General features: G+C 48.8%; 3 protein-coding genes across 3 annotated transcripts; 2 read left to right on the top strand and 1 right to left on the bottom strand.

Annotated features, from left to right (window-relative positions):
* The first annotated feature begins 25 nt into the window (after nucleotides 1-25).
* On the top strand, nucleotides 26-8346 carry BDR25DRAFT_264581 (polyketide synthase). Its single transcript, XM_033686876.1, has 7 exons — nucleotides 26-471; nucleotides 541-627; nucleotides 685-1599; nucleotides 1655-1704; nucleotides 1763-6872; nucleotides 6934-7245; nucleotides 7299-8346. The coding sequence occupies exons 1-7, from the start codon at nucleotides 235-237 to the stop codon at nucleotides 8136-8138; spliced, it is 7551 nt and encodes a 2516-aa protein (XP_033545575.1). The 5' UTR covers nucleotides 26-234; the 3' UTR covers nucleotides 8139-8346.
* A 506-nt stretch (nucleotides 8347-8852) lies between these two features.
* Nucleotides 8853-10214, top strand: BDR25DRAFT_357102 (uncharacterized protein; the record flags this gene model as incomplete). The annotated part of the gene is made up of 11 exons (XM_033695761.1): nucleotides 8853-8977; nucleotides 9019-9052; nucleotides 9094-9173; nucleotides 9224-9275; nucleotides 9319-9451; nucleotides 9565-9629; nucleotides 9665-9705; nucleotides 9733-9778; nucleotides 9804-9926; nucleotides 9981-10002; nucleotides 10048-10214. The coding sequence occupies 11 exons, from the start codon at nucleotides 8853-8855 to the stop codon at nucleotides 10212-10214; spliced, it is 888 nt and encodes a 295-aa protein (XP_033545574.1).
* Nucleotides 10215-11063: 849 nt separating this feature from the next.
* BDR25DRAFT_394580 (PLC-like phosphodiesterase) lies at nucleotides 11064-13396 on the bottom strand (the record flags this gene model as incomplete). The annotated part of the gene is made up of 5 exons (XM_033698321.1): nucleotides 11064-11352; nucleotides 11425-11472; nucleotides 11504-13226; nucleotides 13265-13325; nucleotides 13357-13396. The coding sequence occupies 5 exons, from the start codon at nucleotides 13394-13396 to the stop codon at nucleotides 11248-11250; spliced, it is 1977 nt and encodes a 658-aa protein (XP_033545573.1). The 3' UTR covers nucleotides 11064-11247.
* Between the last annotated feature and the right edge of the window lie 24 nt (nucleotides 13397-13420).

The raw sequence follows: 13420 nt of genomic DNA, 5'->3' as shown, positions 1-13420 counted from the left end.
GATGTGGGCAATCGGGGGGAACCTTCTGAGCCAGACGTGCGTAGATTATTACGAGGATATTCAAACAAATCTGGGTTGTCTGAGACTGTAAGGGACGTCTTGCAACCATAAATTGAGGGAAGATCTGCAATGCCCTCTGAACGTTGAAAACTTCAATGACTTTCCAACACAACTTTGGCAACCCTCACACAGATCAGCAACCTCGGTACCAATCTTCGACGGTCTAACCCCACAATGGATCACTGCAACGGATTCGCGCTATCTCATCGACTTGTATCTTCTAACCCAGATGCTTTGGAGCCCATCGCAGTCATCGGCTTGAGTTGTAGGCTCCCTGGGAGTGCAGTCAACGCACAGAAACTATGGGAACTCCTGGAATCTGGAGGTTCTGCTTGGAGTCCGTTTCCAAAAGAACGTTTCAACGACCTTGGTTTCCGCAGCGCAGATCCGGCGAACCATAAGCCCGGCACAGTAAGTTAATGGTACCCACTGATCGGGATGTACGCAACTAGAGGTCTATCTAACTTCTCTCCCGCGCAGACCAACACTCATGGAGGGCATTTTCTAGCTGGAGACATTGGGGCATTCGATGCCACCTTGTTTGGAGTTCACCCTATGGAAGCTAGTGTAAGTCAAACTTCAAAAGAGTCGAATCCTACGAAGCTGTATGGTGACAAGATCTAGGCCATGGATCCCCAACAAAGATTGCTCATGGAAATCGCGTATGAAGCTTTTGAGAACGCAGGATTAACGAAAGATGAGCTTTGGGGCTCAAACACTGGCGTGTACGTCGGACAGTGGACATCAGATTACCACGAGATGCTCGCCAGGGATACCGAATTCCCACCGGTCTACATGACCACTGGAACCGGCCCTGCTATATCATCCAACAGACTTTCGTATCATTTCAATCTGAAAGGCCCCAGCTTCACGCTTGACACCGGCTGCTCAGCAAGCTTGGTTGCTCTCCATCAAGCAATCCAAAGCCTTCGAAGTGGAGAAACGAGCCGAAGCTTCGTAGCTGGGGTCAATCTTACCCTGGATCCACAGAGGTACACATACCAGAGCCGGCTAAAGATGTTTTCGAACGAAGGTCGCTCATTTCCGTTCGACAGTCGAGCGAATGGGTACGGACGGGGCGAAGGCTGTTCAGGAGTTGTCCTCGAGCCTCTTTCGACGGCCTTGAAACGTAGAGCACCGATCCGCGCCGTGATCCGTAATTCGGTGGTCAACCAAGATGGCAGAACTCCTGGTATCAGCGTGCCGAGTTCCCAAGCCCAATTAGAGGCCATCAGGAAGGGATACACCCAAATCGGCCTACAAATCAATGCAGATTATGTTGAAGCACACGGCACCGGAACCAGGATTGGGGATCCTATTGAAGCAAAGGCTATTGCCGAAGCCTTTTCTCAGAGAAGCCCGGCCGAAGGTTTTCTCCCCATAGGATCCATCAAGGGTAACATTGGACATCTCGAGAGTGCAGCAGGATTGACGGCTATTATCAAGGCCGTCCTCATGCTCGAAAAAGGGATCATACCCCCACAGGTAAACTTCCAGGAAGCCAACGAAAATATCCGGCTTCATGATCTTAGGCTGAGGGTGAGTACTCTGATGTGAAAAGCCCCGGCAAGAATGATGTTGAGTTCAACAACAGATCCCCATTCAACCCGAAAAGTCAAAGTTAAAACGCATCTCGGTGAACAGGCAAGTCTTCCGAAATACGCAATTGCCTCATACAAATTTGCTTACAAGCCCACTTCAGCTTTGGATATGGCGGCACAAATGCTCACGTGATACTTGATGCGAGATCAAACGAGGTAAACGGTACAGGCCCAGAAGAAACTCAGGAGCTGGCGTACCCGCCACGAATATTTGTGCTGAGTGCGGCTACTGAGATATCTTGCAAAGCTATGGCCTCGAATTTGCTGGAGTACCTGGAAAGTACTGTGAATGGTGGCAGTTCGGATGATCTTTTAAATCAGCTTGCATACACCTTGGGCTGTCGGTCACTATTCGAATACCGCTCCGCAGCTATTGCAGCAGATATCGGCGAATTGAGAAAGCAGCTCCAGGAGATAAGTGAGACATCGCCGGCACGTCAGAGCTTGCGATCAACACCGCGGATTGGGTTTGTGTTCAGTGGCCAGGGGGCTCAGTATTACAACATGGGCCGCGAAATTTTTGGCCTGTGGCCGACCTTCACAGAGTCTCTAACACGCGCAGGGCAGTGTCTAGCCCACTTGGGATGCTCTTGGGACATGGCTGCTGAGCTTATGCGATCTGAGAAAGAGTCTAGGGTCAGCGAGCCCGAAATTGCCCAGTCATTGTCTACAGCCATCCAACTTGCCCTGGTCGACATGATGGAGGAGCTTGGAGTTACTCCTGCCTTAGTCGTGGGACATTCGAGCGGGGAGATTGCGGCTGCTTACTGCGCAAAACTCATCTCTTTTGAGGACGCGATGCGCGCGTCATATCACCGAGGTCGTCTGACAAGCGTGCTCCTGGGCAGAACCGACTATCGTCCTGGTGCTATGATGGCCGTCGGCGCAGCGCCTGAAGTAGTTGAAGACGTCCTCCGGTTGGTGGAAGGCTCATCAAAGAGGCTAAGAATAGCATGTTACAACAGTCCGTCCAATGTCACGGTTTCTGGAGACGAAAGCTTAGTCGACAGTTTGCAGAAGGAGCTGGAGCAGCGAAACTTGTTTAATCGAAAGCTGCGGACGGGTGGCGCAGCTTATCATTCGCACCAAATGCTCCACATCCAGCAAGAATACGCCGAGTCACTGGATGGTCTTAAAGGTCTTGAGGGGACTCGGTCAACAACTATGATCTCTTCGTTAACAGGCAAGGAAATTGACGCAAGAGACATCGACAAGGATTACTGGGTCCGCAACCTCGTCTCCCCCGTGCTCTTCTCGACGGCACTCAGGAAGATGTGGACTACTCAACGCGGCACCTCAAGAATTGATATTGTCCAGGAGATAGGTGCTCACACACAACTTGAAGGGCCAATTCAGCAAACATCGCGGACTCTCCAGAATTCAAACAAGACGACCTACGTTGGTACTTTGAAAAGAGGTGTGAGGGCCGACTTCGCTATACTTGGTGCCCTTCGGACACTGTTCATGGCAGGAGTTCAAGTCGATCTCAGACTTCCAAATACGGGATACGCTAAAACGGCCCCAACTCTTCTTACCGACCTACCTCCCTATCCGTTTGATCATTCTAAAACTTATTGGCATGAAAGTCGGCTATCTAGAGCGTACAGACAGAGGAGGTGCCTTCCGCACGAGCTCTTAGGGGTTCCTACATCGGATTCAAACTCCATTGAGCCAAAGTGGCGCCGTTATCTGCGCCTTGAAGAAGTGGCCTGGCTTCGAGGCCACGTTGTTCAGGGGCAAGTTGTCTTCCCAGGAGCGGGTTACATCGCCATGGGCGTTGAAGCGATACAGCAGAGTGTCCTGAGCATAAACCCGGCGGCACGGTTTGAGCAAATTGCCTTTCGCAACATTTGCCTGGGTCAAGCTCTCGTTTTGTCTGATGACAGGAAAAACGTCGAGTTGACATTGAGCCTTCGGCCCGAGACACAATCAGCAAGGACTTCTTCCAAAACCTGGCAGGAGCTGCGGATTTTCAGTGTCACGGATAACAACAACTGGACAGAGCATTGTCGTGCTCTGGTAAGCGTCGAATTGGCTACAGACCACAAACCTGATGAAGGGTTTCAGACAGCAAGCTACAGCGAGACCTCTCGCGCTCAGTTACCTAAGAATGCAAAAAAGCTCAAGGCAGAGAAGTTCTATTATACGAGCAAGCAACTCGGCCTCGACTGGAGCAGTCCCTTCGACAATCTTGTGAGCATTGAAAGAACCAGTACTTGCTCCCTCGCTACTATCAGGTCACCGAGTGTTATGAGCAGTCCGACGGAGACCGAGCGCAATGCATATTGGATTCACCCCGCGGTCCTTGACAGTTGTTTATTCCACGGCCTCTACGGAATCTTGATGGAGGAGGATGGATTCAGGGCGACTGTGGTTCCCACATTCATCAAACAGCTTGTCATCTCTGGTCAAAGTGTAGACCCTTCGGTCACAGACCTCACTTGCTATTCCCAAAGAACATCCGCTGGCTTGGCTTTCGACGTGGAAGTTTTTCGGAATGAGCTAACAGACACGAAACCGATCATCTCAGCATCTGGAGTGAGAGCCACACGTATTAGCGACATGCGCCCACTAGCCCAGAGTGAGCGTGGTATTTGCCACACTTTGAGCTGGGTGGCCCATATGGACTACGCCTCTAAAGATTACATAAAACGTCAATGCGGGTCAATAATAGGCCGAGGAAGCATACTGGAGAAAAATCGACAACTGGATTCCCTTGCTGCTTCCCACATCCGGTGTGCACTGAGTGAACTCTCAGTCGAGGAAATCCCGGATGGCTATCGGAAACTTTGGTTCTCTTGGATGCAGGAAACCATGTCCACCTTCAACGCAGTTGACATCAGCAAGGACACACTATGTGAAGATGGTGATCCTGCCTTTGCAGCCATCTCTCGTTTTGGGCCAAATTTGACAAGTTTGTTGAAGGGAACGGTACAACCAATCTCGTTACTCCTTGAGGACAATCTACTGGGCCGGATATATTCAGAAGAGCGTTGTCGCCGCTGCTACGCACAGATAGCAGCTTACTGCGCTGAATACGGACGCCAACGCCCCCAAATGAGAGTGCTAGAAATCGGCGCAGGCAGTGCGTCGGCATCATTACCGATATTGACAGCCCTCCGGAGCTCGGGTCGAGTGATGGCTTCCCAGTATGTTTTCACGGATATCTCGGCCGGCTTTTTTGATGCAGCGAAGGACGTTTTGGCCGATTTTGATGACACCGTCTCTTATCAAGTCCTCAACATTGAAGACGACCCAACCACCCAGGGCTTTGAGGCTGGGAGCTACGATATCATCATCGCGTCTAACGTTATCCATGCGACCAGGTCAATTTCCTCAGCGATCTCCAACGCTGCTTCACTGCTTCGTCCTAGCGGCAAGCTGATCCTGATGGAGATCACCCAGGATAGATTGTTCTACAACTTCATATTTGGAGCATTCGAAGGTTGGTGGGCAGGAAGTGAAGAAGGAAGAACTTCATCACCCCTCCTTTCCGCTGATCAATGGTCAGCAAAGCTTGTGCAAAATGATTTCGACAATGTGACTCCCGTGTTCGAGGATTATACATTCTCCGAGGGAGGTTCCATCAGTGTTTTTGTCGCCAATACCAAACGGCCACCAAAAGTGCAAGACGGGCCTCGAATACATGTGTTCGCGAGCTCAACGACAGAACCAAAAAGCGCACACACTGTGCAGGGACTACAGCTCCTGCTAGGTGATCAGATGGTGAATTTGTGCGAACTTTCAGCTTCGTGTACAGAGCGGAAGGCTTCTATACTCCTCCCTGACATTTGCGATCGTTTAGGTGTTAGCCTGCCCGGTGAGGATTGGTACAACATCCAACGTCATATTATCTCTTCGGACGTCGTTCTTTTTATCTCGAGCGCAATGGACGAAAAGACACGTTCAAGTGGATCGCTTGTAAAGGGACTCTGCCGATGTCTGCGGATGGAGCTCCCCGAGACTCGATTCATAACCCTGGAACTTGCTTCTCCAGCACAAGACGTCGCTTCAATGGCGGAAGTGCTTGCAACTCTTGTACAAAGCCCATCTTTCGATCTCTCTATAGCTCAAGATAAGATCGAAACGGACTTCTTCTGGAATGGAGAGCAACTCTTTGTGTCCCGAGTACTGCCCCAGCCTAATATGAGCAATCATATCTACGGCACACTAGGACTTCTACCTCCTAAATTGGCGCCTTTTCTGGATCCGAAAAGTTCTCTCATTGCGGAAACGGCAATTCCAGGTCTGGTTGAAACCATCAGATGGAAGCACGACCCATATCGGCCGGATGTCGGTCCAGACGATGTCAAGTTCCAGCTCTGCGCTGCCAGCATCAATTTCAAGGACGTTTTGATAGCTTCAGGGCAACTTGAGGGCATAACGGAAATGCAGAATGATTGCAGCGGGATCGTGGTCGAGGTAGGTTCTAACATGGCAGGCCGGTTCAAAGTGGGGGATCGCATCTGCGCTCTCTACTCTCGATCTTACACAAATTGGCCGATAGTCCATGGAGATTGCTGCCATCACATTCCAGAGCACATGACTTTCGAGGATGCTGCGTCCGTGCCCATTGTGTGGATCACGGTCTATCACTCCATAGTCGATTTGGGACGTCTGCAAAGGGGCGAGAGCATTCTGATTCATTCGGCAGCTGGGGCAGTGGGTCAAGCTGCCATCATGCTGGCGCGCCACATAGGCGCAGAGATCTTTGTTACGGCTGGAACAGAAGCGAAGAAACGCACCCTGATGGAACGCTATGGAATACCAGCAGACCACATCTTCTCGAGCAGGACTGTCGCATTCCGCGACCAGATCATGAAGCACACGAACGGGAAGGGAATTGATGTTGTTCTGAACTTTCTGAGCGGTGATATGTTTCGCGCCTCGTGTAACGTGGTGGCAACGTTTGGGCGATTCGTGGAGATTGGACGTAAGGACCTGATGAACGACGCGTTGATGCCCATGGAATTCTTGCTCAAGAATGTCAGTTTCGCATACGCTGACTTGGCCTTGGTGATTACGGAGAACAAGCTTCTTGCAAAACGGTTGCTCCATGAAGTGTTCAAGCTCCTTTCCGCCAACGCAATTACCACCGTGCCGGTCCAGACCATGCCAATCAATGAGATTGAGACCGCGTTCAGGACTTTGCAAGCCAGTAAGCACACGGGGAAACTAGTGCTTACCGTGCGCGCCGACCAGAAGGTCAATGTAAGTTGCTACCCTTGGAGAGCAAATGGATCCGACCATGCTGATACTATGTACTTGCTAGATTGTACCACCCAGCCCAGCAGCTGCAGCTCTTCAAAGTTCCGCTACCTATCTCGTTATCGGAGGCCTTGGCGGTCTTGGTCGACGCGTATGCACTTGGCTGGCAGACCGGGGTGCTAAGAACATTGTGGTTGCGTCACGGTCTATCGAGTCTAGTGACAGTGGCCACTCGATGGTCGAGGCCTTGCGACATCGAGGGGTTTCCGTTATTCTCAAATCCTGCGATGTATGCTCCGAAGAGCAAGTGCAGGGACTTGTTGCCGATATTAGGTTTCCGATTCGCGGCGTCATTCAGGCAGCAATGGTTCTCCAGGTAGACTTTCCCCTTATCTCTCTTCCTATGCTCCCACTGACAGCACATCCTAGGATGCTTTGTTTGAAGACATGGAAGTCGAAAAGTGGTTTGCGGCAATCGACCCAAAAGTCACAGGAAGCTGGAATCTTCACCATCACCTCCCCAAAGACCTAGACTTTTTCGTCATGCTATCGTCCATTGTTGCCGTGAGTGGGAATCTGGGCCAGTCCAATTACGCCGCAGGGTGCAGCTTTCAGGATGGTTTGGCACGATATCGGACGTCTCTCGGTCTGCCTGCTCACTCCATTAATGTCGGCGTTGTGGCAGAAGATGGCTTCGTCAGCGAAAATCCGGCTGTAGCCGCTTCATTGAAGAAACGCGGCTTCGACACTGTTGCCGTCCGTGAATTTCTGGCGCACTTGGACTATGTTGTCACCAATCCATTGGGTCCAGAGCCGTCTCTGAGTCAATCGTCCATTGGCCTCGCACCCGCCTCGAATGACGCCGGGTCCGGCCAACCCACCTGGACAGCAGGTCTGACCTTTGCGCACTTTTACGAAAAGGAATCGTCGCATGCGGTTCGACCCGGGGCTACCACCGATGTGCTTAGCACAATCTCACCTGCCATGAAAGTTGAAGAAGTTGTGGGAGTCTTCTCCACAGTCATCTTAAAGCAGTTGAGTAAGCTGATCGACATTGCGTTCGAAAATCTCAGTGCCGCGCGGAGTCTTGACAGCTATGGTGTGGATTCATTGGTGGCTGTTGAGCTGAGGAATTGGATTGGGGCATACCTGCAAGCAAACGTTTCCCTCCTTGCTCTGAGGAGCACGGAAAGTATCACAGAGCTTGCAGAACTCGTTACAAGAGAGTCTCGAATGACTTGGAGGAAGAAAGAGAATGGGGATGTATAACCTTGTCTCCGGGAATTTAATCAACAAGCGTCGTAAACAAATTCTATTACGGATGCAGGGGTGTAGGTGCCCGGGGATGGCAAAGATCTTGTAAGGATACATTAGGTACATTTTTCCTGCCTCCACAGTTGTTCAGTGTGTTGTCTATTAAGGTGCTCGTTTGTGTTTCGATTGTGGCCGTGATTGAGCGCCATCATACGCTACTAACCCATGAGCTAGACTATTGATGGTACATTAGGACGGTGCGAGTGAGAACCGATTCTTCCAATGTGGCTAAAAATGATTATTATCGAAATATGTTACAATAACTCTATCGCGATTGGAAATAATCCTATATATTAATATGCCTTGCCACTTCGACCCTTAAGCAACGATAGCTCAATCGTAATAATTAATGTAGCAGAAAATCTTGTTATTAAATTTATAAGTCATACATGAAGTTTTTTAATTCTTGTAGTATTTTAAAAGTAGTGCCAGTTTCTTTTAGCTGCTACTAGTACTATATAAGCTACTACATCATTCTATATGTTTACTTTAAAAGATAAATTTAAGTAACCTATTTCTACACAGCTCTTAGTTCTGCACACCTGGCACTATCAAAAGGCTATTCTTTATAGAATCTAGGTTCTACTAAGGATCTAGTTTTCTGGTACCGTAAGTATTAATTTATCTGTCCGTGTGGGAATTTTCGGCCTTGGGCAAGTAAAGCATCACATGCTGGCCTTATTGAAGCTTGCTACGCCTATACAATGTGATAGACTATCGCCCTTTCAGCTAACGAATGGAACTAGAATTTTTGGTCAAGCCACGGGAATCTGGTTTCGATTTGAGGGTTCTCCGTTGCTTCTATCCAGTCGCTTTGAGAGGCATTCCATCCTAGCATTGCGCTTATGGAAGTAGCCACGAACGATTCAGTAAGATTGGCTTTATTCTAGGACCTAGGGAGACGTCGAAGTCTTCGAAGTACTCGAGGCAGTCGGCAATACCGTTGGGATTCTTGTCGTTACTGGGATCATATAAGAAACATTTCATAATGTAGGTGGCTCCATCTTAGAAATACTATTTTCATGATTCTACGACGAAAGAGTATGCAAATGGAGGCGGCGGGGAGAAGCGTTGCAAGTTCGAGCGAGCGCAGTATGAATAAAGAACAAAACGCTGGACTCGATGAGAGTTTTAGGAAACTGTAACAAATATCCTCAAGAGTATTGAACTATGCGCTTTCTATATGAGACTCAGGGCTTCCAATAGGGCGTACTACGGTCCGTACAAAGTGAACCGTAATGGCCACGTGCTTAGTACAACAGTACCCAGTTCATGAGCTGCACTGTACGTCTAATAGTTCCCTAGGTACAGTGCGTAGTATATATTATATTTCCATTTTAAAGGGTGGTATAGCAATTCTAGAGGAGTAGAAGGGTTCGAGGCTACAATACGTACCCCTACCTCTCATCCTCACTGCTGTACGAACGTACACAAAATTACCTAATCGTACATTACTACGCCTCGTTGGAATCACTGATGAGATTTTAGAGAAGGAAAGAAAAGAAGTTGACTTGGAGATTTTGTGATGATGGTTTGGATCGTGGATGAGGGTCTTTTATCACCTTGGACGCCATCGCGCATTTGCTCAGCTTCGAGTGATGGGTGTTAATCACTTAACAGGGTGATGCTAGGTCAATGTACACAGCCCTTAAGGTGCGTGCCTACACTGTTGTATGGATTGGCGACTGTGATGAAAAGATCGAGTTGAGAACCCTTCACAAAAGCAAGGGCTCGAACTGGAGGGTTTAGGTACAGGACATTATGGCTGTGGTTTAATAGAGCAATGGACGTGGCTAGGGTGGCCGATTTGAGTCTCAAGGTATTCATCCACTCTAGAGAGTGTGCTTTTCTACTTGAACACTAGGTCTGAAAAGGGTCTACCCTAATTTTTATATTCATCCAGAGGACCCTATTGGCCAAGTCAAAGGGTTCTCTGCCCAGAGCCTGCAGTGTCCAGGATATAGTTGGAGTGATTTAACTACACCCGTGGCTTGCGGCTTCGGGAGCCGCGTGTCGGAGTGTGGGGTTTGATGGGGCAGTGTGTCCAACCGTTAGTTACGGAGCCTTTTGGAGGTTGTATAGTACAGTTACGGAAGAGTTGGCTGTTACTAACTAACTGTACAGAGGAGATGACGTTAGTGTACAGTTTAGATACAGTAACTAAAGTATTATAAAGTAATTGCGCTAAAGATTAAGACTATACTTAATTAGAAAGTTATAATACCCCTTATAAGATCTACAGTTATTAATCTTACTAGTAACAGTAATGTTATGTAACTAATTCTTCTGCAGTTAAGGAGCCTCTATTATTAACACTAATAGTTAATTCTTTTTTATTGTAATAGTTTTCTTAGCCTGTAAGAAGCACTGCTCGCACTTACATAAGGTTGCTAAGATTAATAGGAAATTTAGGGCAATGTTAATCTTAAAGGTGATTCTAACGTTATAGCAGGCATTATTTAGGTGCTCCTTAGCCTAGGTATCTTGCATATGCTTTAAGGGAGTTGCTTCACGCGAGGACAGCCTAGATAGGCTAGGTAAGGCCATGCGGGCCTTCTCTAAGCGTCAGGATGAGGCAGCATGATATATCTGGGTGGCAGAACGGCTGGATGAGGCATGTGAGGATGAGGCCCGCGAGGATGGGGCCTGCGAGGTAGTAACACGCTAAGATGACCGCGTTATTAATTAGAATAAGAATTAGGACATCATAATAGGCAAAAGAATAAGGTAGATAGCATAGTTGCTAAATTTGTTAGAAGATTGCTAACAAAACAGGCACTAACAGCATTCTCCGCATTAATCTCCAAACACGAGCCCCCTAGCCCTTAGCAACCTGCCTTCAACTGCCTAAAACTACCAAAAATCCTATATAACTACTGTAAACAGTTAGTACAGCAGCCTCATGTATAGTACAGTATACTGAGTAGATGCCCTGTACGTACGTACGTGACCAAAATCGCTGTACTGCAGTACTGTACTATTAGGTGTACTAACGGTTGGACACACTGTGATGGGGTAGGCTTAGCCTCATACCTAAGTGAGAGTCTCACCACCCATGAGGACGTCAAAATGAGGAAAGGAAGCGAATGACGGCAGGAGAGATCTCAGAATTTGAAGCATGAAATTTCATGATAGACAGAGGGAGAAACAAGGACAGATGAGTAAGGGACTCAAAATCACGTGATCCGAGAAAGGCTCCAGAAGTTAGCTGAATTTAGATCCAACAATAATTCAAGAGGACCAGCTTGGAGTCTCTTAATAGGTCCCAGCCGATTGCGAGTATTATGAACTCAGAACACGTCCTCTAACTCAATCTTTACGAGCAGCGAACACTTTGTCTCATGACCCTTTAGATCTAGCATCCTAATGAACTTCCACCCCTGCGCAGCATACGATACTCGAAGTGCTGCAACCGCGAACGTTGGGTTGCTTGCGAAGCTATCGTCGCTTTTGATGAGGAGTCTCAAGAACACCAGCTCATTGTCCTCGTATTCCCATTCCAGCGTTTCCTTCCACAATGGATCAGTTGGCGCAGGATTTTCGCGATGAAGAAACCCTGTGATCTTATGCGGCTTATATGGAGCAGTCTTACGCTTCGTGGGGCTGTTTGCTAGGTCGTTGGGGTGGACCAAAGTACAGGTCAGGTATGGTCTGATCACATCGTCGGTGTCGCGCTTTGCCGGGATCGGAATATCTGTTGCGCCTCCGATGTGAAGTCGAAGCTTCTTCTTTCGACCTGTATTCAGATTGCCGCTACCGCCCCCTCGAAGGGCCGTAGGCTTCAATACATAGCCGTCGGATCCACTGAACAGCGCTTCATTGAGTTGCATTGGCGCGCCAAAGGTTTGCCAGTTCATAGCGCAGATCTGAGCTCCAACACCCCAAAATGGAACAGGACTCAAATTTTTTGAGGAGATGCGCGTCCCCTTTGGAAACACACGCATAAGGTGTTTAGAGTTATGTCGAGCAATTTTAGTGCTTTGAGCAGGTAAGAAGGCTTTCAGACCTGTTTCGGAGACATTGATGAGATGGTGGTGTGGCCGATTCTCAAGCTGGCTTTGAAACCACGAGGTGTTGGCAGGTTTAACGGACTGAGCATACACTCCCAATTCTGCAAGCTCCGGAATGATAGTGCCAGCATTGGTTGCTCTTCTCTGGTCTTTATAGGCTTGGTGATCTTTACGTTCATCTTCGTCCTCAGAGCTGTCGCTGCTGTCGCTGCTGGCTGCCTCGTTTGGGAGGTGATATTCGACAATAACAATGATCTTTGACCCTAACTCCTCAAGTGTAACATGCTCACCACCCTCTTCCTCACGAGTCCCTTTTTCGCGGATGGCCTTGCTTAGGAGTCTGTCTCCCCATACTTCTTTCATTATTTGCGCAAGCCGGAGTTGGCCATGGGTAGAGCAATGGTTCTCTAGAGAAAGCATGATTGGTGCAGGGTTGGAGGCCACGGCGGTCTCTTTATCGACAACATCCCGGATCGCTTCACACACCTTTCGAAATGGGATGTGCGACACGAGCGTGTACCCGTGAGTAACTTTTGGTTCCTCGTTGTCGTCATCGTTATCCCACGCGTCGATTTCGACGCAGCGAGCGCCGGTAGAAAGAGCGGTCTCGTATGCAGTAGCATTGGATGCTCCAAAGAGTTGGTGAGCTACCAGGTAAGTATTGTGACTGGAACTGACGAAGTAGTCAGGTAGAGGATGTGATCTATCTGAGACTTCTGTAGGCACGTTGACGTGAGGCTCGTTGAGGAGAGCGCGAAGGCCTTCAGTTGGCTGATCCGAATCCGAATCCAAGCCAGCATCTCTTTCGGCTAGAACACCCTCATGTACTAAGAAGGACTTCAGGGCATGGCTGACCCTGAGCCGTTCTTTCGTGATGGCCGTTGGTCGCGCAGCGTGGCCGCCGCCCGCAACTGTATTGGCGTCGGTCTCTTCACCGAGATCATCGTCGTCCACGGCCTTCTTTACCTTTGAGAAAGGACTCAATTTCGCGATTCCAGAGATAAGCTCAGACATGGCACTGTTATGTGGTGTACTATCGGGATGCGATGTGATAGGGCTGAAGAGGTGCACAGCAGCTCGGTGATGAAGACGGAGGGGTGCTGGGCTGTGGCATCGAGTGCTTGGCTTGGATCTATTATTATTTAGCGTATGCAAAAATCGACGGATGTCTTGGCGCTCTGCGAGACTTGCATTTTCTTTCATATCTCATTAACGCAAATATATTTC

Source organism: Lindgomyces ingoldianus (genome assembly GCF_010093535.1).
Source record: "Lindgomyces ingoldianus strain ATCC 200398 unplaced genomic scaffold BDR25scaffold_23, whole genome shotgun sequence".
In the NCBI taxonomy this organism is placed as follows: domain Eukaryota; kingdom Fungi; phylum Ascomycota; class Dothideomycetes; order Pleosporales; family Lindgomycetaceae; genus Lindgomyces; species Lindgomyces ingoldianus.
The sequence above is the reverse complement of the archived record's forward strand: the minus strand, read 5'-3'. Positions and strand labels throughout refer to the sequence as shown.